Here is a 22,966-nt window from a genome sequence, read left to right on the forward strand (position 1 = left end):
AGAAACAATACTCTTGAAGAATTTAAGTCGATAAGTTCACTCTATAATCTAAAAAGTATTTTCAATTTTATAAAATCATAGCTCGAATATTGATGATAAAAAAATGTAATATATTTTAATCTCAAATTCGTCAATTGATATCATTAGGGTTAAGAACTCTTCATCCAAGGTATTTTTCGCTTTAGTACGTTTTGTTCTTAAAAGGTGTTTCAAAGGATGAAATGAGAAATGAGTATTTAAACTATTTTTAGCCTCAATTCTTTAGTGATATTAGACTATTTGGCGTTGTAGGAACACTATACATATACATACATATAGGAAATTTGTTATTTAGAAGGAAAGTTCATTAATATTCACAATTCACAATTCACAATTTTGTTGACTGTTTGTTCAATTTGGATGTATTTATTATATGAATTATGCTTTTTATTACAATGATTGTTTATGTCTTTCATGAGAATTAATTTATGCTTATCTTATTTGTTATTGACTTTGGTAATCCTACTATTCTTATAAGGAAAACAAATTATTTTGAAACTAAACAAAAATTATTTTGAAGCTAAACTTACAAATATTATTCTTCTTATTTTTCATTTACTTTTAATAAGTCTTCTTAATAAGAAGTAAATTTTAAACTTAACTTTATAAAATTGACTTGTAAAATGAAGTTTATTGACAAAAAAATGTTATATGTGCGTATACATGAATCAATTATTTAGAAGGAAAGTTCATTGATATTCGTAATTCATAATTCTTTTGTTGATTATTTATACAATTGCAATGTAATTATTGTATGAATGGTATTTTTTATCGTAATTATTATTTATTGATTTTGGTAACCCTTCTATTCAATATGTGAAAACAAATTATTTTGAAACTAAAACAAATCATTTTAAAGCTTAACTTACAAAGATTATTAATCCTACTTTTTTATTTTTTACTTTTAATAAATCTTCTTATTAAGAAATAGACTTTTAAGTTTAACTCAATTTTAAAAACTGATTTATAATTTATATATATATAATTGATGTTATGAATAGTGAAGGTGAAACTTTTAACATATTCATGAACATAATATTAAAGTTGATGGATGGACATGTCGAAACCATAATTAGTATGCATTATTCCATTCACTTACTAGTTTCAAGTTAAATTTAGTGAAATAATTGGAATGGTTATTAGAAAAAAATGCAATATACACCATATTTGAAGAAGTTTATAAGTGTGAGAGAGAAGTTGATAAATGTGAGAAAAATGAAAAGTGGCATAGAAGAGAAAAATGAGGTGGAAATGTGTTTTTCTTATTTAAATGATTGAATGGATGAAGATAAGTAATTGTTGGATTTGGTGGAGTAAAGGAGAAAGGGAAAGAGCATACATACATGTGCACATCACATTCCAACACGATAATGAAATGGAAAAGAAAAAAAAAAAAGGATAATACGAAGTATTGACATAATTTGCTTCTAAATAATGTTTTGGAGTCATTACCAAATACTTGTATGAAAGCTGTCCCCACTTACCCACACATCTACCACAACTCATTAATTCATTAAAGAAAAATATCTATATGAATATTTATTTTTAAAAAGAAATTGTAAATAAATTAAAATAAGGTTTAAACCTCTTTTTAGTCTCTAAATTATCAGTTTAGTCCCCAATTTTAAAAATGTATCAAATGATGTAGCAGTTGTTAAAAAACAACTAAAAACAGTATTTCAAGTCAAAAACTGACTTATTTGATATATTTTTTATAATTTAGGGATCAAATATTTACATTTTTAAAAACATGGACTAAACTGAACCTCCGCTTATAACTTAGAAAAAAAAAAAGGTTTAAACCTAAAAATAATAATGAAATTGTAAATAAATAAAAATGTGGAATTAATGAGCATGTGTGAGAAGCATGTCCAACTAGGTATGTTTGAGGTATGAGCTGTTGTGCACAAGAAACATAAAAGGTTGATGAGAGGGCCCACCCTACTTTTTGAATAGGTCCACCACTTTCCTATTTCTCTAATATTTCAAACAACATACTTTCATTATTCAACTTCTTCCATATAATACAAAATCTTAAATCAAACACAACAATCCCTAAAACTATTCAATATCTATATAAACAAATTACATCCACATGTCCAAACCATTCAATGTATAAAATAAATAGATTTTCTCATGTAATACTTAATTTTAATAATGTTATTTCAATAAAATTGATATCGAAATCGTTAGATTGAATATTGTATTTAAGGTTTTGTTTGTTTTGAATTTTCGTTATAAATTTTGTTCTCGCATGCTCCTATGAGAATACTAAAACAAGAAATATGATATCATTACACCTAATTCTAAAATGTTATCATTTCAAACAAGAAACTTTATTGATTAAACAACACAATATTTTAACGTGTTTAAAGTTGTAGATGATGATTCTAACTTTCTCAATGTTTAACTTTAGAGTAAAAATTTAAAAAGGCTAAACCAATGAAACATTGTATATAATGTGAAAAGATATATACAATATTTTCAAAAAGAAAAAATCACTACGAAAGATATAAATCTAACATATACACAAGATATTTATATTAATTTCAATTTAAAATGTTAAAACAATGAATTTGTGAGTTTTCGTGTATGATGTTTAATTTTTTCTTTAATATTAGACTTAATCATATTTTATTCTCAATAATCTTTTGTTAGGGTGAGTTTTTTTATTCTTCATTCAAAGTTAATTATCCAATTTCGTTACTTAACCTTTTTTATTGAATTATTTAAATTTATTATTAAGATAAACCTTCGACTTTAATATTATTAATAAAAACGTTAATAAAATACAAACTCACACAAAAGAAATTAATACAATTTTCAATTCAAAACCTTATAATAATGAATTTATAAATTTTCATTTTTATATAATACTCAATTTTTTTTTTATTTTACTCGTGAAATTTAAACTTATATTTTTTGTATAACAAATTAAATTTATTGTTGTTGATTTTCTCATTGTAGGTTTTCTTAGAAATGTGCATTTATTTTGAATAAAACATTATACAAGAATATTTTGTAATTATAATTAAAATTTGAAACACAACAATCACTTTATAACAAAAAGAAAAAGGCTAATCATTAATCTTCTGAAACAATTGTCGCAGTTAACTTTATTTTATTTCTAATCACACTTAAAAAAGAAATTGTACTTATTAAATTATCTCTCACACTGATTGATGAAAATTTTCCATTATATAGAAACTTTTCTATAAGAGAATGCTCTCTTTTCCTTTAGAAGTGATGTGATCGATATCAACTAAGCCATTGCAAATTAAAATTAAATAGAATATTTAAAAAAAAAAAAATTCAGTGAGTGGGTTGAACATTTGCTATTATAGTATATATGATTAATTTACAGCTACATAAGCAAATTATAGTAATTGTTTTTACGATTACAAAATATATGAAGAACAGCTTTTAATTTTTTAAAACATATTATTTCATATATATCAATAAATAAAAAAAAAATCTAAATTAAGGTTAGGGGTGGCGGAGTGGTTAAATTAAAAGTAACCAAAAGCAGATTAAGCATTTTTAAATAAATAAAAAGTATATAATTATAAAGTTAGAAACTAAAAGATTAAGAGTTTTATTACATAATTTAATTTCATAAATCAATTAGAATATTTTGTTTATTTTCTTATTTTATTGTTGACGTGATAATGAAGTGGGGTATGTTGAACTATGATTGGGTGTTATTAAATTAATGTAATGCCATTTTATTTTATTCGATTACAGGTAGATTTTAATTGACAGAACTGAAAATAGCTTTTGATTAATGGAAGAATCACGGGCAGAGGAATCACTTTAATAGGAGAGAAACACCTTTTGTGCAACAGTAACAGTAACAACAGTAACTGAGAACCACAGTTTGATAACGACCACATAACACTTATCTATAAATCCATGTGCCTGTCACTATCTCAACGGTAACCAAACGGTCATTTCTTCTTATCCGTCCGATCTATTTTTCAATCCTGTGGCTCTCATTTCCCTACCGTTAATTGCAACCACCTTGTTTAGTGACATGCATCATATGATTATGTTTCAAAGAAAAAATATAAACGTATTTTGTTAATAGTAAATTAACGTAATCGTTCTCGATAACATCCAAACTCGTATAATGTGATTAAATGTTAATTAATTATGTAGTTAGCATAATGTAATATATAGGAAGTTTCAGTTTTACATAATTTACACGTTAAAACATTAAAAAGACAAAAATGTTAAGAGTCTGCGGAGGATAAAGAAGACAAGTTTGTACTGCTCACATCCTTTTATACACTTTTCCATATTTAAATAATCATGCACATCACCATGTTAAGACCTTAACCAAGTATTATATTAGTTTTTTAATCATAGCCAAAACATAATTAACAGCCTTTGCTAAAAACAAAAAAACAGCCACACTTGAAGCTTTTAATTACTTTATAATAATATAATATATAAGATAGTAATTATTAGCTGGAGAGTGGAGTTTTGAGTTTCCTTCTTCCACTATATAAAGGAAGTGATGGAATGGAACCCTAGATAGCTTATTGAATTTGGAAAAGAGAGAGAGAGAATGGAGAATAAAGAGGAAGATGTTAAGGTTGGAGCAAACAAGTTCTCGGAGAGGCAGCCGTTGGGTACGGCGGCACAGGGTGACAAGGACTACAAGGAGCCACCGCCGGCTCCATTGTTTGAGCCCGGCGAGCTCAAATCATGGTCTTTCTACAGAGCTGGGATTGCTGAGTTTGTGGCCACCTTCTTGTTCCTCTACATAACCATCTTAACTGTGATGGGTGTCAACAGGTCATCTTCCAAGTGCTCCTCTGTTGGCATTCAAGGCATTGCTTGGTCCTTCGGTGGCATGATCTTTGCCCTTGTCTACTGCACTGCTGGAATTTCAGGTATCATACCCTTTTCTCATTTTGCTTTTCCTATGCTACTTTTTCTCATCTTCTTAAAGATTTGGAACTGAGGCAGATCTGCATTTGTTGTGGTTGCAGGGGGACACATCAACCCAGCTGTGACCTTTGGTCTGTTTTTGGCAAGGAAGTTGTCCCTCACAAGGGCAGTGTTCTACATCATCATGCAGGTTCTTGGAGCCATCGCTGGGGCCGGTGTGGTGAAGGGCTTTGAGGGTAATGCTAGGTATGAGTTGTTCAAAGGTGGAGCTAATTTTGTGAATTCTGGATACACTAAAGGTGATGGACTTGGAGCTGAGATTGTTGGCACTTTTGTTCTTGTCTACACCGTTTTCTCTGCAACTGATGCCAAGAGAAACGCCAGAGACTCTCACGTTCCTGTACGACTGCTCTTCTTACACTGCATGCATTCAATTCTTTCTAACCAAATCTAGCTTGAATGAGGTTAATTTTATGGTATGATATATATAATTGCAGATTTTGGCTCCACTTCCCATCGGATTTGCTGTGTTCTTGGTTCACTTGGCCACCATTCCCATCACAGGAACTGGAATTAACCCTGCTAGGAGTCTTGGAGCAGCCATTATCTACAACAGGGACCATGCATGGGATGACCAAGTACGTTCCTTTTCTTGCATAATTTCTCAAGATTTAAAATTTTGTTCTGATATTAATGTTTGATTCTGTGGTTTTACAGTGGATTTTCTGGGTTGGACCTTTCATTGGAGCTGCTCTTGCTGCTTTGTATCACCAGATAGTTATCCGAGCCATTCCTTTCAAGGCAAGAGCTTAGGCTCTTCATTCTTCCACGAGCTTGCTTCATTTAATTGTTGTTTATGTCTCTGCTGTCTGCTTAATTTCCAATTTCATCATGTGAATCTTTTTCTGTTAATTAATCCTTTATGGATGTAAATTATGACATGCTATTTCTCACACTGAACCACCTCTTTTATCTATTCTTTTATTTTAATGGATTGCTCCTTTTATTATCATACTCTCTTGGTAGAATATATATTATTAAAGGTCTCGACAATGTTAGAGGACTTTAAGAATGTCTGTTGAAAATGCAGATCTGCATACTATGTTGAAATTAAGTTTAAAAATATGAAATTTCAAACTATTTTTATGCTTTTGAAGATTGAAAAATTATATATATTGAAGCCGGTTAATGATGATGATGATGATGATGCTTGAAAGTTATGACAAGAAATTTGTCTAAGTTATTGGTAGTTAGGATTGGTAACTTCAATCAAAGTTGTTCATTATTTGCTTTGAGCATCTTTCATTTCTACCTTTTATCCTTTTAAGAAATCATTTTTAAGCTTTTTGCTTTTTGAAGCACTTTAACTTTCCAGCTTCACTTACATTTTTGTGCCCATTTGCACATCCAATATGTTTCTTCAACGCATTTTAATTGCTTTTAGTTTAACTTAATATCATTTATTCATTTTAAATTTACATTTCAAAAGAAAGTCAAATTCAACATAAATGATAATTGCTCTAGAAGTAATAAATAGTTATACTTGAATTAGATTTTATCGTTTTAAATAATAAAACTTGTACTACCAATATACAGTAAGCAAATGTTCGGGTTATTAAAAACAGATGTAATGTTTTTTTTAAATGAAAATCAGATTCAAATTCTTTTTACTTTTTATTTTGAAAATAATATACTAGTGTATTTGGTCGACACATTTTAGTTGGTTTATCTGAAAATTTTTAGAGTAAAGTGAGTTGTTTAAATGAAAAAAAAAAATTGAAATCAAGAAATTATAAGAAGGTTTTTCAAATAATTAAAACAATAAAATTTAAAATTCACTTAAAAAAAAAAGAAGAAAATTAAAATTTCACAACTAGTTGCTCTCTTAATATATACACGTATTGTATGTATACATATTGAAGAAAATTTTAAATTATTAAATATTATTTGAATATTTAATTTTGAACTAATATTTTTTGTAAATTTTAGTTTTAAAATAAAATTTTATCTTAAAAGAGAAATACAATTACTTTGTAACAAAAATAAATTAAGATGTAAAATATTTTAATTAATTTTGTTCAAACAAAATATTTTAAAAACAAAGGAAATTTAATTATCTAACCATGTTGTTATTAAGAAGACGATTGTGAGTTACATAAGAAGGTCTATTCTTGCTATGTCAGAAGGTCACATTATTTTATCTATAACTATAGTTTATATTGACAAGCATAAAATAAACAATGAATCAATGAATGTGTATGCAAAAAATCAGTTACTTAATAGTTACTAAAAAAATCTCTTTCTTAATGATTATAGATAAATATTGAAAAAAATAAAATTAGTAGTTAATATTAGTTGAATATTTAAAGTGGAACTAATATATATATTTTTTTTGTAAATTTTAATTTTAAAATACATATTTTACAATAAAATTTTATCTTAAAAGAGGAATGTAATTACCTTATCTAAACAAAAAAATAAAATATAAAATATTTTAATTACTTTTATCTAAACAAATATTTAAAAATAAAAAAAAATTAATAATAAATAATTTAAATATATTTTAATTTTTGAAAATTATTAAAACCAATCATTTAAGGTAAAAAATTTACACAAATTTATCCCTTTATTTTAAAAATATTATATCATCACAAATTTTTACATAAGGGAGAGAAGGTTAATCATGATTTGAAAAAATATGAAGAATTAATTGTAATTATTTTTAGTGTTTTCCGTTAATATATTATGTGAAAGTATTGGGTGAGTATGTGTAAGCTTTATACAGAAATCGGAACTCAACGTGATCTGTGTTTTGACTTGTTTGGTGTGCGAAAGTAAAAATGTGGTTTCTCGGTTGGAAAGGGGCGTCGGGGTTCTCAGCCTCTTCCACAGCCGAACAAGTCACTCAAGGGATTGATGGAACCGCTCTCACCGCCATTGTCACAGGTTTTTCTTCCTTTTTTTTTTTTTTTTTTTAATTTTCTTTGCATAAAAATATTCTGTTTTGCGTTTCTGGGTGGTGAGAAAATTGGGGTGTGTGTGTTTGCATGAAAGGCTTTTCCACTTGAAGCAAGTCAACATTTTTATCATTGTCTGATCGAGAACGCCTTGGTCCACTTGAAACCCTTTTGTGGGATGAAATGAATTGAAAGTGGACAGTGTTATATTTTCTTATGTTGTGTTGTAGTTTAATGATGCATCACTTATGGCCTGTTTCAATGGTAGCATTATATCAAAGCTTTGTATGAGAATAGCCCCATCGAAGACACAACACTTGTGATCTCTTAAGAAAATGATATGTTACATTATCTGGTATACCATACAACACAAGATTGTTTAACTTTCTTTGGTTCTTATAGTGACTAATTTTTCTGAATTGTTGAACAAATGAGATCCATATAACTTGTTATTTGATTTAGATGGGAGGCTTAGTTATTTCTCTGGTTTTAAGTATCATGGTTCAGTACTTACGTAGTCCATTTTCAGGAGCATCAAGTGGTCTTGGCCTGGAGACCACCCGGGTTCTTGCATCCCGCGGTGTCCATGTTGTCATGGCAGTAAGGAATGTGGACAGTGGTAAGAATGTCAAAGAAACTGTTCTTAAGGAAATTCCCTCGGCTAAAATTGATGTTATGGAGTTAGATCTAAGCTCTATGGCATCGGTAAGGAAATTTGCAGCAGATTTTAACTCATCTGGTCTTTCACTCAATATTCTAATGTAAGAGATCTTAACTCTAGTTGTTTTAAGATAACTTGGGTAATGTTTTGTCTTTTTGGCTCCAAGTGGTTGAATGTGAATGATTGATGACTTTTTATTATGCTCATATCTTTCTGGAAAGATGTTTTTGCCAACTTTATACTCTCTTGTTTGCCAACTTTATACCTGTAAAATTACTTCCTTGTTTTTGTGTTGATTGCATACTTAAAGTTGAGACAAATCATAATCTTTTGCTTATTTAAAAGTTGAAAGAAATAATATTCTTTCTTTCCCTTGAAGTAACAACGCAGGAGTGATGGCAACTCCATTCTTGCTTTCCCAAGACAATATTGAATTGCAGTTTGCAACCAATCATTTAGGTATTATATTATATGTTTACTTCACATAATATGTGGGATTTCTCTAACTTCATTTCTGCTAAATGTCTTTGTAAATCGTCATATATAACTTAAAGTTGGTTGTTGTCGTATAGTTTTCAGAAATGTTTTGAAGATTAATTTTTAATACTATTTTGTAGGTCATTTTCTCTTGACAAACCTTTTATTAGAAACAATGAAAAAAACAGTACGAGAATGCAAACAGGAAGGAAGGATAGTTATTCTATCATCAGAGGCACACAGATTTGCATACCGTGAAGGAATTTTGTTTGACAAGATCAATGATGAATCAGGGTAACAGTCTGATTGGAACGATAAATCAATGGCAAACCTTTTCCCCGTTTGCTACAAAGCTCTTGCTATAAAACAAATCATAATAAATGTATACTATTCTTGTCCAATGTTGAGTTCCCAAAATTGCATAATTTCCACCTCTATCTGATTTTTATCAGGTACAACAGTTATTTTTCTTATGGACAATCAAAACTTGCTAACATTCTGCATGCAAAGGAGCTTGCAAGGCGCTTGAAGGTATTATTTACTGCAATATTTAGTGTTCTATGTTTGTAAATAGCCTGCTTCAGTAATGGAGTTTTCAATCCTTTTGGTCTTTTGACTAACCGGTGAACTAGTTGGTTTTAGTTTGACGTAACCCTAGCATGTTTCCTTTGTTCAGGAAGAAGGAGTGGAAATAACTGTCAACTCCCTTCATCCTGGATCAATTGTTACAAATATTTTGCGATACCATGGTTATGTTAATGGTTAGTATCTATATGCCATTCAAATAATGTGTTTATTAGTATCCTTGAATTTGGAAATAGGTCTGATACCGGTTTAACAAATATTAGACATAGTTATATGACTGATCAAAATAATCCATATAAATATGCTTACCGTTCTATGCATATATATACTAAAAGGGTCATAAAGAGAAGCAAAACAGATGTTATAGCTGGTGATTCTTGTACAAAGCTCCTTGCATAACGATTTGAACTTTCATTCATGTATCTAGTACTTGGTTTATGCAGCCCTTGCTAATATGGTGGGCAAGTACTTCCTTAAAAATGTTCAACAGGTATTTAGTACATACAAAATATATCTACAACAGTGTGTGCTGATATGCTGTTAATCTAAATATGTTACACCGGTGTTTTGATAATTGAATTGTTGGGGCATGTTTATAGGGAGCTGCAACTCAGTGTTACGTGGCGTTGCATCCACAAGTGAAGGGAGTATCTGGTGAATACTTTATGGATTGCAATAAGGCCGACCCAACCTCTCTGGCTAAAGATTCAGGGCTGGCAAAAAAACTATGGGAATTCAGCTCAAGTCTGACTAATCCAAAGTAGCTTAAAGTTTGTTTGACTGAACTGAATTAGAGGAAATGAAATTTCAGAGAATAAGAAATTTTGTAGTGGCGTAAGCTGAATCTTGAAGGTTTTAAGTAAATTACATCTCAGACTACCATTATTGCTTTGAGATCGTTACTGGTGAAAATCAGCACTGTGATCAAACTTGACCAGTTGGAGTACTCCGTTACATTGATATCAAAATCGTTACTTGGAAGTAAATGTGCTTGGGATTTAGGAAATTGTATCAATGCAATCGCTATAGTATTACCACATTTGGCATGCCTTTTACGACTGGGCAAATCTTAGTGTTTGGTAAAGAGGATAAAACGAGAAGATAACGTTACCTTGGTTGGCAAGGGTGTCAATAAAATATGGATTGTGACTGTTACATTAGAAATGTCTTCATTTTTTTTTTTAAATTACACATTTCAAATTATTTTGAACAACTATATCACATTTTAAATATCTACTTTTCTTCCTAACCTATTTCTCTCAACCTTGAGAAAAGGGACGAATATTATTCTTTTCACATCTTAATATTCTACTAAATTTTTTTAATGTATTTAGTTAAAACTAGAAAGTTCCTTTCCATTCCCCTCTCTTGGATTAAAAGCTACCAAGTTCTCAAGCAAGTAGCCTCTTTAATTTATGTACACCCGATTGAATTGTTCAGGGAGTAAAAGTATGATGAGATAAATTTTAAATTTTAAATTTAAATTGGTCCAAAATTATGTTTCTAGCAGATTGCTGCGACCTTTTGGGCAGTTAATTCCGGAGAGCAATTTTCGGTAGTTAAGCAGGCATATGCTGATAAAATTCAGTGTAGAGATAACGCCAAATGAGTTGAAGAAACCAACCAACAAAGAGACAATTACAGGAGGAAACTGTTAAATAAATATAACGTTTTTCTCCAATATTTACAATAGGCATCTGTTTATATACGCTTTGGCGTCCACCGCCATTTTCAGCTAGACCTAGGATGATGATAAAACGCCAAATGACAGCACTTAAGTTAGTAATTTACATTTTCTGGTCAAAAAATGTTTTAACGCAAGGCTAAGACTGAATGTTGCGCCTCCAAGGAAACGCAGACTTCAGACGGTATTCGATTTTGAATTCCGAACAAAATTGAGATTTACGATTTACCCAAATGCACTACATGATTATGCTATTACACTAACCGAATGCTCTAACCTTCAAAATTTTAATGCCTACCATCTGAGCACTGAATGCAGATCATAAGCCATTTGTGCGATCAGGATTTGGGGGATCGGGTTTAAGATCCAGGCATGCATGTAGCCGTACATAATCCCTCAACAGCTGTTGTGACACGCAATCAGCCAAATATGATTTCCCATCGCGAAATTCTATTGGGTCTCCCTGGACAGCCCTCCTAGAATGGTTATTGTTAGATGAACCTACATCCCGGCAAGCATGTGTAGTTTGCAAGTTTCTCCCAAACTGCGCATGCTTAGAACCCTGATGAGGGGTATTTCCAAATGAATGAAAACCATGCTGAGGATTTTGGCTCATGCCAACAACTTCATGCGATATTTGTGATTGCCTGGTCTGAAGACATGGAATAGCACTGCCACCACTGGTCAGAGGCGATGAGCCAGATGCAGTACGATGGCTAGCTGTTGGAATAGCACCATCCAGAGACTTTTGGATCATACCCACAAGTTCATTTGAGAATAGTTGTGGCCTTGTCTGATGAAATGGAATAGCACCGCCGCCACTGGTCAGTGGTGAAGATGAGCCAGATGCAGTACGATGGCTAGCTGTTGGAATAGCACCATCCAGAGACTTTTGGATCATACCCACAAGTTCATTTGAGAATAGTTGTGGCCTTGTCTGATGAAATGGAATAGCACCGCCGCCACTGGTCAGTGGTGAAGATGAGCCAGATGCAGTACGAGGGCTAGATATTGGAATGGCACCATTCTGAGACTTTTGAGTCATACCCACAACTTCATGTGAGAACAGTGGCTGCTTTGTCTGATGAAACGGAATAGCTCCTCCCCCACAGGTTAGTGGCGAAGATGAGCCGGATGGAGTTGGAGGGCTAGATATTGGAATACAACCATTCTGAGACCTTTGAATCATACCGGAAACTTCATGTGAAAATAGTGGTTGCTTTGTCTGATGAAATGGAACAGCGCCTCCACCGCTGGTTAGTGGCGAATATGTGCCAGATGCAGTATGAGGGCCAGATATTGGAATAGCACCATTCTGAGACTTTTGGATCATACTCAAAACTTCGTGTGAGAATAGTGGTTGCTTTGTCTGATGAACTGGAACAGCGCCTCCACCGCTGGTTAGTGGTGAAGAAGAGCTAGATGCAGTACGAGGGCTAGAAACTGGAATGGCACCATTCTGAGACTTTTGGCTCATACCCACAACTTCATGTGAGAATAGTTGTTGCTTTGACTGATGGAATGGAATTGCACCACCGCCACTGGTTAGTGGTGAAGATGGGCCAGATGCAGTACGAGGGCTAGATATTGGAATAACACCATGATTGGACTTTTGGATCATACCCGAAACTTCAGGAGAGAGCATTGATTGCTTTGTCTGATGATATGGAATAGCACCGCCGCCACTGGTTAAGGGCGAAGATGAGCCAGATGCAGTACGAGGGCTAGATATTGGAATAACACCATGATGGGACCTTTGTATCATCCCCGAAACTTCGTGGGAGATTATTGATTGTTTTGTCTGATGATATGGAATAGCACCGCCGCCACTGGTTAGAGGCGAAGATGAGCCTGATGCAGTACGAGGGCTAGATATTGGAGGCGACATCCTTCCACTTGTATGCAATGATTTATAAGGAAAAGAGGGAGAGATGGGACAAGAGATCTCTCTAGGTGTATGAGGATCACTGGAAACAAAGGGCACAAAAAAAGTTAGTAACTTCTCTTTCATATCCAAGTACGTAAAATAAAGTAAAATAAGTAAAAAGAGCATAAATTCGACCAATATGACATCAGACCTTTATCCACCATCTTTCCTTGTCAACTATTGAAACTTAACTATAAAGCTACTTGCCTAAAATAAGTGCTAAAGTTATGTAGGTTCCTAGCTTTTGAATACATGTACAGCTACAGATATTCATATGCACAAAGAAGACTTGTATTTTTTATCGTGATCTTTCCCATGCTTAAGGGTGTGCCATTTGAGTTTGAAAGAGACCTTGATCCAGAACCCGCTTTCAAGTTTCTAGGCGGATTCATCCCGGCTACTTCTGAGTCTAAGCATGAATTACGTTTTGCAGGTCCAACGACCTAAAAGAAATTCAAAGTGACGAATCGTAAGAACTAACAGACAACGTAGCCATGCACAAACTGAAAAAAAGTAATGCAGCTTGACAAAAGATGATTGTATGAAATGTCATACCAGAGATCTCACTGCATTTATTATAGCAGTAGGATCTTCTGAAGGAGCGGCAGATAAAATAGATCTTTCCAGCATAGCATTTCTAACAAATGAATGCTCTAGAAGTTGAGCAGCCGAGGGACGATTTTGAGGATTCCTTTGCAAACAAAGCCTTACAAAATCTTTTCCATCTTCTGAAAGATGATCTGGAATTGTCGGAAGTTCCTTGCTGTTCCCAATCTTAAACATAGCAGCAACCTTGAAATATGTGGTGTAAAACAACATAAACAAGTTAAGCAATCAATGTTTCTAGACAAGCATGTGCTCCAAGTTTCCAACCAAGAATCATTTGTGTCCGAAAATAGATTTCAAATGCACATACATCAATATTCAAGATGCTTTTAGTCTGTCAACAAACTCACCCCTTCATATTGGCTCCAAGGAGGTTTTGTTGTCGCCATCTCCAAAACAGTGCATCCCAGACTCCATATATCAACCGCAAGATTACAACCATTTGAATTTTTTATAACCTACATAATTAAGGCAGTAACACAGATAAGAATAGACTACACTATAGGAACAGTGACAAAAAAGTTTACATGAATCAAGAAATCATCCTGACCTCAGGTGCCATCCAGTAAGGACTTCCTTTGAAAGAAAATGGACAAGATGGCCCACTTATCTGCAAACCATTCAAGATAGGAAATATCAAGTTAGAAAGATGGCAAAGCAGGTTGCCCTCCCGCCAAATGAATGGGGCAGGATAGGTGGGCCCCTTTTTTTGGAACAGTTGGGAAAGTCAGTGCACCCCATTTTATGATGGTTAGGTTTTTGATAGGCCAAGTCACCTAAATGAAAAAAAAAAAATTAAAACACATTTTTCCAATATAGTGAATGAGGTGAGTTTAGGGTGCGGATCTTGCACTTGATGGGTCAACTCAACCTATCAAAAGCCACTGATTATGAGAGGCGGGTCTTGCACTTGATGGGTTCAAATGTGTAAACCCAACCCACCAAACATAGCACATTAAGTAGGTTGACCTGGCTAGTAAAACCCATTGTGATGAAATGCTCAACTCAAGTCTGCGCAATAAAATATTTAAATGCTTCTGCGCAATAAAATATTTAAATGCTTCTGCGCAATAAAACATTTAAATGCTCTTAAAAAGTCATAGATGTTGCACAATAAAACATTTAAATGCTCTTACATGCTTTGCCATCCCAAAATCTGCCAATTTTATCCGCCCATTAGGGTCCACCAATATGTTTGCTCCTTTAATGTCCCTGATCAGAATTTAGTGATCAGACCAGGTGAAATCATTTCACAGATCACAACATAATTAAAACAATAGATACGAATTGAAACCATATTATTAGTCTAGGAAACTGGCGCATAGCAGCCACCTTTGAAAACACTATAGCGGGCGGGCTAGCAGTAAGGTAGATGTTTTTAAAATTAATAATACAAACTAAATAAAGAAATTCATGTCATTTTATTTATTTATTACTGTATTGCTCCTAGATTGATGTGCAATCTTCTGACCTGTTACATATCATGAATTTCTTTATAATTTTTTTGGGGAGTTTTATGCATACAATAAATTAATAGAAAAAGAGCATAACAGATTAGTAGAATGAAAAATGGGAAGAAAGAGCGGGAGACATAAAAGAAATTGCCGTAAAGTGTGAAGGAATAAATAGTAAAACAAAGGTAACTATTTTATGAAATGGTCAAGGAAGAAGGATTTCAAACCCTATTACTTTCTAAAGCAAAAAATGAACTAGAAAATAGGAAAGAAATAACAGTTTTACCCCAAAAATCTAAGCTCAGGTAAAATGGGTTTTTATCACGGGAGCGCCACTATAGAACATGAAAAGACACTAGCGGTTGCAACAACTGCTATTGAAAACCGCTATTCTATTTCAATCCCTTAGCAGCTCAAGTCCACTCTGCCTAGCTACTCCACTACAGTGCGCTACTGACTACAATGATTGAAAATTATGAGAAGACTTCAAGTACAATATGTATAAAACTCACCTGTGAACAGTGTTCTTGGCGTGTAAATATGCGAGTCCTAACAAAATTTGTCGAGTATAATTGCGAATTGCAATTTCACCTAACTGGCCATATTCCTTAACCAGCTTATAGATTGACCCACCGGAGACATACTCCAAGTATACATAAAGTCTGTCATCGATCTGTTTAGGCATAAAATTTTCATAAAGCAGTAAATGCATTCGGAACTTGACAATTGATAGTCAATAGTTTGACAGCATGTGAAGCACTAAATTACAGTAGTAGCTGCAATTGCAGTTAAGAAGAAATTTAATCGTGTTTCTCAAAACATACAAGCAATTACAACAACTGATTTGTGCAAACGTTGAAGTCTTGATTTATGCAAGCAGACTCAGAAAGTGAAATCATTTACTGTATAAAGTCAAAGGTTCAATAAATACCGTCTCAGATCCATAATACTGAACAATATTTGGATGCCGCAACCGACTAAGCATTGCAATTTCCTGCAAATGCCATCACGTATGTGAATACTCATCGCTATGATTATAAAATGTCATTAATTCACAATTATCCCTTGTCAACTGTTTAAACAAGTAAGCACAATTGAGGAAAGGAAATAACTTTTTTCTTACGTCACAATTTTAACCTTTCAAAAGAAAAGGCAAGTATAAGACATGTAAAATGGATCATACAAGGGTATTCCACCGAATCTACAAAAGAAAGCTTACTTGGCCAAGTTGCTGCGCACTTTCCCTTGATTTAGCATCATCTGAAAAAAGGGTTACCTCCTTCATCGCACACATCTCACCACTTTCTCTATAGAATATCAAAAGTTGAACTACGTCACAATTAAAGAGTTCAAAGAATTTAATGCAGAAAAAAACACAAAGCATGAACAACAACAAATATCAACTTTCAAACAGGACCAGTGCTGACATATTAACGGATGAGGGTGATGTAAAAAGTGGAGAAATGCATATTCAAACACAATCTGCTTGATTAAGAATTCCTGAATGACGCATACAGTGATTATTGGTCCAACAGCAGAATACATCTGGCAGGCACCTGGGTAAGTTGGTACTGCTGTACTACTCCTCCCTTGGTACTTACACCCTACCCAAATTTTACAGATTACTCCCAAATTTTTATTACTCAAATAAAATACGGAAAAAAACGACCATATGTACCACGTATCATAATTTAAAGAGAAGGTGAACACAAAAATAAAAATAAAAAATTCACACACTTAATACGGACCTGTTAAAACCAAGATATACATGTCCAAATGTTCCCCTTCCAAGCAACTGCCCTTTTTTCCAGCGCGAACCTGGGCTTATCGAAGTTTCTGATCCGGCAGGACTACGAGGGGCTGAAGGAGTTGTTGATGCAGAATAGGGTGGAGAAAATGGACACGGCTTAGTAACTGATATTGGAGGAAGTGGTAACTGATGATTTTTTTGTTTCATATCGTCAAGGCGTCGTGTATGTGCTTCTGCTGCAGTTCCTCCGGCTTTGGGATGCAGAGGGGTCACAGTAACACTCTGTATCCTGGAACTGGGACCGGGGCTTGTCATTCTGGGACTAACTATTGGAGAACACTCAGGGCTACACCTGTTTTGAGGCAAAATCATCTGTCCCGAAAGATCCCCACCAACTGAAATATGGCTAGAATTACGGCCTGAAACCAGACTATAGGAGTGCCCAGAAGCTATATCTGGATAAGGCTTTCTTGTCTGTAATTCAGAGTTGAACATTTGTTCAGGACCAAATGTTCCCGTCGGATTTCTAGGACTTGATATTGAACTACCTGGAGCACTACACAAACCACCTGGGCGAGCCACTTGCAGATTTTGCAGATGTAATGGAACCCCTCTTGGTGAGGTAGACAATGGCTTATTATTGCACAACTGAGGACTTGGTTTTGAGAATGCTCTTGAGTTTCTTTGTATAGTAATAAGTGGTTGGTTCTTGTGCACCAGACTTCAGGAAAATAGAAATAAATTTAGTAACAGAAGGAACAAAAAGAAAAGGTAAATAAAGGGAAAGCATTTAAAATAAATGTATCTAGAAGGAAACAAAACAACCTGAAAGAACTATTAATGGTTGCTCGGTTTCCATTTTCACAATCAGAAGCCAGAGGGCTAACAAAATGCGGCGAATCAAATGAGTTGCCACTATCAATTGAGCTTTCACTAGAAACAGATGCAGTGGCTATTTCTCCTTCCATATAAGTAGCATCTTCCTTGTTTGAAACAAAACCAGGTACTGGAAGGGGAAAATATAGAGATGGCTTTGAGTTTATGGTTCTATCAAGTTTTGATGTTAAAATAACCCCAGAATTTGCACCAATGGCATCCGAAAGATGTGACCCAGGTAATGGAAGTGGTTGAGAGAGAGGCCTTTCTGCAAAACTTTGACATCGGGATACATGTGTAGAGGGTGATGGTGATCTTGAAGGTGCAAGAGATCTAGATCCTTTTTTGGAGATGGCATCATCACGATGTCTCCTTGATCTTTCAGATTTGTTATTGCATTTCTCTTCAGAAGCATTCTTTAATTTCCGCTGTATGGTGTGAATAATACTTTCCTTGTTTTCCTTCCTTTTCACCTCTTTGGAAGAAGACTTTCCCCACCACGACCGCATGTCTTAGGAAAAGCTTGCCAAACACGCAGAGGGGTAGGGCAGAAACTATTTGCAAACTCTAGGTGTAAATTCACATTTAGCATTACAGCACAAATGTTTGTAATACAATTAACTCAATTGGGGTTCCTCTGAAGTGTCACACCATAACAATCTGTAAATGACTTCCAATCTTAGTTTGTTCTCAAAAAATAAACATTTAAAAAAATAAATCATCCACACCAAAAGGCTTTACAGAAGTAAATGAGAATATGTAATTGATAATCTAATGTTGAAAATATTTTGATCTATGTTGTAGTCTGTGGCACTTACTGAAACCTATTACATGACAACATACACTACAGATGCTTTCACATTCCAAACTTAAATCCAAGGAACCCAGGAACATTGTCAGGTTGAAAATTAGAAGGCGAGATGATAATATGATGATTTTAGGAAATTGAAGACAACACAAGTATCGCATCAATTATGTTCTACTGAGTTGTAAAATTGTTATAGAGTGCAAAAGTGTTCCTAAAAAAACCAGAAGCTATGGCCCTAACTTGTTCTATGAAGACAGTTGTATCATTATATACTCAAAACATAAAAAAAGTGAATCACTGACAATGAAATAATGAAGATAGTGTAGCAACTGAGTTTTATAATTAGGCAAAGTGTAGCAGCAGCAGCAACAAAAGTCTTATTCCACTGTGTGAGGTTGTCTACATGGATCAAATGAAACCACTAGACAAAGTTCACTTAGGTATAGTTGACTCCATGTTTTAAATTCTGGATAGTGGTTCTTAGAGACCAGCCCTCAAAATACTTTAACAGGATTGTAGAACAGCCACAATTTTAAAATAATTTATGCAGTTTATATAATGTATAATATACATGTAAATTCATAAAAATGGTAAAAATTGCATGAATTAATGACATTCATGATTAATAACAAAAAATCGTAGGTATCTTAATCAAAAGCCACATATCAGTTTCTTAGATACGAATCATCAATCTATCAATCTTTTCTTTCTTAAGAACAAACTAGCCAGCACACAGACAGAGTTTATCAAGTACATTTCATTCATTCTCTCTCTTTCAGTTATGCATTCAAACCAGATATCATAATTAAGCTCTGAAAAGACACAAATGACAAACAACATTGCACATGAACATAAAATCAGCCCAATGAAACAAAAAGAACCAGTGACAGAGCCGTAATGACCTTCAATTAGATCCACTAGTTCAACCAACTCTCTAGAGTGAAAATGACAACATACACAACGGTATTCACAAAGAAATTGACACAAAATTGCACGCACCAACAATGCCAGCAACAGCAACTAATCAGCAACAAACCAACAGCAAACCAGAATGAGCTCCAATTCCTACACAGAAAATAGCAACCGAAGCTCAACTAGTTCAAATTCCAGAAAGAAGCATGCAAACGATTCTGCACAAGGATAGGTTTCAAAACACACAAATTATTCTAACCAGCACAATAAATTAAACAAAGAACGAAACACCGTAACCCTACACTTACTCAGTGATACCTTTCTTCAGCGCCAGAGCATTGCCATTTGTCGAAAATAAGAACCTCGAGGTGTCCGTTCATCACAGACACTGTAGCGCGAAGTTAAAGAGTCGGAGAAAAGCCATGGGAACTTGCAAGAATAAGAGCGAAAAACAGGCACAAAACAAGGTACTTTCAGTTTAGTGTTATTGTCCAAACGTAAGTGCAGTGTGAGAAACTAATTAAATAATAATAATAATTAATGATTTATTAATTTTTTAAACTTTATAAAACGATTCAATACTGTGCATAAACCTGTGGGAACCACTTCCTAGTAGGTATCTCACCGTTAAATACTCAGTTATAGATACGCTCCAAAGATGAATTACATATGGTGCCATCGTGCGGTTGGGGTATCCAACATTAGACGCTATCATGGTATTATATTGTATCCTAACACACCGAATCTTTATTTCATCAGTAGTTAACGGCAACTTATGCATAATCAATTATTTATTTAATATTATCAGTGACCTACTGATTAAGAGGATTTTTTCCTTTTTTTTTCTTTTCTCTTTTAATTACTTTTGAATACTCTCGCTTTCTTTTTTTTCCTTTTTTAAACATGTAAACAATGTTTTAAATCTAAGTGAGATTAAAAAAATAAAAAAAATGAAAAAGTGTGTTGATTATTTTAATTTTCTCAAAATTTTAAAATTATTTTTTGATCTTTAAACATAACCAAAAAGATTTTCCAAAACTGTTTCTAGTTTTTTAAATGGTAAATTGTTGAGAGATTAAAATAGTATTTATTAAACAAATTTAAAATTAAAACGATTTCTTTTCTTGGAAAGGTAAAACTGGATTCTTCCTAAATATTGAAAGCACGCTTGCACTAAAAATTATACAACAAAATATTCAGAATATTTTTTATAACATAATAACAACGTTTCGTACTAAAATATTTAAATAACATTATAATTATGGAATACTAATACACTAAATATATTTAATCTTTAATAGTTATATTATTTAATACTGAGCATAATATATTTAATATATTAATTAATGTTGAAGCATACTAATAAGTAGTAATATTTAATACATTTAAATATTAACATAACAATAGTGTTCAATGTATTCCTCTGTTTATTGCTTTTAATTCCTTCTATGAGCACCATTTTAAAATTTGATTTTTATATGCATTAATGTTAACCTTTTATGCAATCTCTTCAAATGATAAGTTGCACTTTGTTTACTATAAAAGTACTTTTAAATGAAGTTTCATCAGTTAATAATAGGAGGAAAAATAGAACAAAGGAATTTAAAGTATTTATAGTATAATATTAAATTAATGGTAATATTGATGTTACCAAATAAATTAATTAATTCATCTTACCCCTATAATTAGTTTAGATAATACTGTTTGTATTCTTATATATAGAATTCTTTTTTTAACTAATTCAGAAATCTTAAAAATGATAAATGACTTAGTTCATAGAATTTGTTAACCATTTAGGTTAACTATTCTTGATATTAATGTGATTCAACGTCTCAATTTCTAATTTAATTAACTTTCACTTATTAGAAAAAATATTTTATTCTATTTTTATATTTTTCATTTATATATCGTTTTATTCTCGTGATAGAATTGTTTAATTGTTTTCCTTCAAACATTTTATCTTCTTATTTTTGGTTGGATTTGTCTTTTTCTTCTAAAGGTAAGATTGTAAAGCTTTTGTTTCTTTTCTGTTAATACCCAAACATCTAAAAAATGTATTTTTTCAGTTTATAAATTTATAATATCACCCAACAAAATACTTTAAAAGGTTTTTAAAAGGGAATTTATAAAAAGGAACAATTTTATCATGGGAAAAACAATCACACATAATCTTTCATTTCAAAACTAGTATTTTAAAATCAAACATCTTAATATTTTAATATTTTATAAACACCATTTTCAAAAATAAAATAAAAATTCTCACTAAAATAAAATTATATTTAAAATGATTTAAGTAAACATTACAATTAAACTATAAAAGCAAAAATGATTATAACAAATCATTTACATTAAATCATCTATTTTTTATAATATTATTAATAATAGCAGTATATAGTAACCGTTTAGCTAATTTGAATTTAAACTGATTTCAAGAATACATTTTTTTTAAACGATAGCATTAAATTGCAACTACATCAAACATTGGAAAATGAAAATTGATATGTGGTAGCGTGACTGAGCTTTTAAAGTATTTAAATTGTTAGCAAAACTAAGATGCTTTTAATATCTAACTATTAGATCTGGTTATTGGATTTTGTTTTAAAATTTTCCAATCTTCAATTAACATGAATTTAAAAAGACTTAGAACAAAAATAAAATAGTCATAAATAAGAAATGCATCTTTGTGATGTGAAATTAACTGAACAAATATTTATTATTCACAGATGTAACAATTATTTGTATATTATATAATCTCTATTTTATTTTAAAAATGTATTAGAAAAATCCTTCTGTATATTTATAAGTACGACGTTTAAGAGTTTAGAAAACTAATTTTTAAATTGATAGTGTATAAAATTAGAAGATTTAATTACATTAATATCAAAAATTTAAAGTATGAATAGAATTTTTGTAAATTTTTTTTATTAATTAAAAATATATATTTTATTTTTAATTTTTTTCTTTTTTTAAATTATTTAACCTCTCGTCTATTTGTTTGAATATTAAGGACTTTTCAAGTGATTACTATAGTGAACTTTCAATCTTTAGCATATCAATTTCTTAGTTTGAGTAAGTTAGATTCTTGTCTTTTTTTTAGATTCAAATTAGTTCTTCCTTTGAATATGGACAAAATCTTGTTCACATGTTTTTTTAGAATCATCTATAAGATTCTTTATTAATTCATGATTTTAGAGACATACCCTGATCATTTTATGTTATTCTTAGACAAATAAGGTTTCCTACATGTTTCAGAGTGTTATAAGGATTTTAAATTGTTTGAACACTTGTCAAAAATACAGGAAGCTAGGTACTTTGGTGTGTGTGAGTTTGATAA

General features: G+C 32.1%; 3 protein-coding genes across 9 annotated transcripts; 2 read left to right on the forward strand and 1 right to left on the reverse strand.

The window, feature by feature from the left end:
• Positions 1–4,565: 4,565 nt before the first annotated feature.
• Positions 4,566–5,947, forward strand: LOC106768796 (probable aquaporin PIP1-2). The gene is made up of 4 exons (XM_014654123.2): positions 4,566–4,937; positions 5,037–5,335; positions 5,433–5,573; positions 5,653–5,947. The coding sequence occupies exons 1-4, from the start codon at positions 4,610–4,612 to the stop codon at positions 5,746–5,748; spliced, it is 864 nt and encodes a 287-aa protein (XP_014509609.1). The 5' UTR covers positions 4,566–4,609; the 3' UTR covers positions 5,749–5,947.
• A 1,741-nt stretch (positions 5,948–7,688) lies between these two features.
• On the forward strand, positions 7,689–10,497 carry LOC106766772 (short-chain dehydrogenase TIC 32, chloroplastic). Of its 2 annotated transcripts, XM_014651521.2 has the most exons (8): positions 7,691–7,881; positions 8,422–8,653; positions 8,933–9,012; positions 9,171–9,324; positions 9,483–9,561; positions 9,707–9,791; positions 10,059–10,105; positions 10,215–10,497. In XM_014651521.2, exons 1-8 carry the CDS (start codon positions 7,776–7,778, stop codon positions 10,377–10,379), a joined length of 948 nt encoding a protein of 315 aa, XP_014507007.1. In that variant the 5' UTR covers positions 7,691–7,775; the 3' UTR covers positions 10,380–10,497. The 2 variants fall into 2 exon arrangements, with proteins under 2 accessions (XP_022640074.1, XP_014507007.1); XM_022784353.1 differs by lacking the exon at positions 10,059–10,105 and having other exon boundaries at positions 7,689–7,881.
• A 942-nt stretch (positions 10,498–11,439) lies between these two features.
• LOC106765387 (mitogen-activated protein kinase kinase kinase YODA) lies at positions 11,440–20,258 on the reverse strand. 6 transcript variants are annotated; one of them, XM_014649987.2, is made up of 13 exons: positions 19,951–20,258; positions 19,720–19,785; positions 17,862–18,572; positions 17,035–17,757; positions 16,506–16,593; positions 16,218–16,280; positions 15,799–15,959; positions 14,969–15,044; positions 14,383–14,442; positions 14,183–14,290; positions 13,782–14,018; positions 13,578–13,669; positions 11,440–13,266 (listed from the first exon to the last, which is right to left on the reverse strand). In XM_014649987.2, the coding sequence occupies exons 3-13, from the start codon at positions 18,419–18,421 to the stop codon at positions 11,619–11,621; spliced, it is 3,816 nt and encodes a 1,271-aa protein (XP_014505473.1). In that variant the 5' UTR covers positions 18,422–18,572; positions 19,720–19,785; positions 19,951–20,258; the 3' UTR covers positions 11,440–11,618. The 6 variants fall into 6 exon arrangements, with proteins under 6 accessions (XP_014505473.1, XP_022640070.1, XP_014505471.1 ...); XM_022784349.1 differs by having other exon boundaries at positions 19,720–19,850; XM_014649985.2 differs by having other exon boundaries at positions 19,941–20,258.
• Positions 20,259–22,966: the final 2,708 nt, after the last annotated feature.

This window comes from Vigna radiata, chromosome 7, assembly GCF_000741045.1.
Source record: "Vigna radiata var. radiata cultivar VC1973A chromosome 7, Vradiata_ver6, whole genome shotgun sequence".
Lineage (NCBI taxonomy): Eukaryota > Viridiplantae > Streptophyta > Magnoliopsida > Fabales > Fabaceae > Vigna > Vigna radiata.

Coding starts and splice junctions, on each gene's coding strand:
- LOC106765387 (XM_022784352.1), bottom strand. CDS start 18,421: ATGCGGTCGTGGTGGGGAAAGTCTTCTTCCAAAGAGGTGAAAAGGAAG. Junction 15,960..16,217: donor AGTATTATGGATCTGAGACG/GTATTTATTGAA, acceptor ATGCCTAAACAG/ATCGATGACAGACTTTATGT. Junction 15,045..15,798: donor GCCAAGAACACTGTTCACAG/GTGAGTTTTATA, acceptor AATTCTGATCAG/GGACATTAAAGGAGCAAACA.
- LOC106768796 (XM_014654123.2), top strand. CDS start 4,610: ATGGAGAATAAAGAGGAAGATGTTAAGGTTGGAGCAAACAAGTTCTCG. Junction 4,938..5,036: donor CTGCACTGCTGGAATTTCAG/GTATCATACCCT, acceptor TTGTGGTTGCAG/GGGGACACATCAACCCAGCT. Junction 5,574..5,652: donor ACCATGCATGGGATGACCAA/GTACGTTCCTTT, acceptor GTGGTTTTACAG/TGGATTTTCTGGGTTGGACC.
- LOC106766772 (XM_014651521.2), top strand. CDS start 7,776: ATGTGGTTTCTCGGTTGGAAAGGGGCGTCGGGGTTCTCAGCCTCTTCC. Junction 8,654..8,932: donor CTTTCACTCAATATTCTAAT/GTAAGAGATCTT, acceptor TTTCCCTTGAAG/TAACAACGCAGGAGTGATGG. Junction 9,013..9,170: donor GTTTGCAACCAATCATTTAG/GTATTATATTAT, acceptor ACTATTTTGTAG/GTCATTTTCTCTTGACAAAC.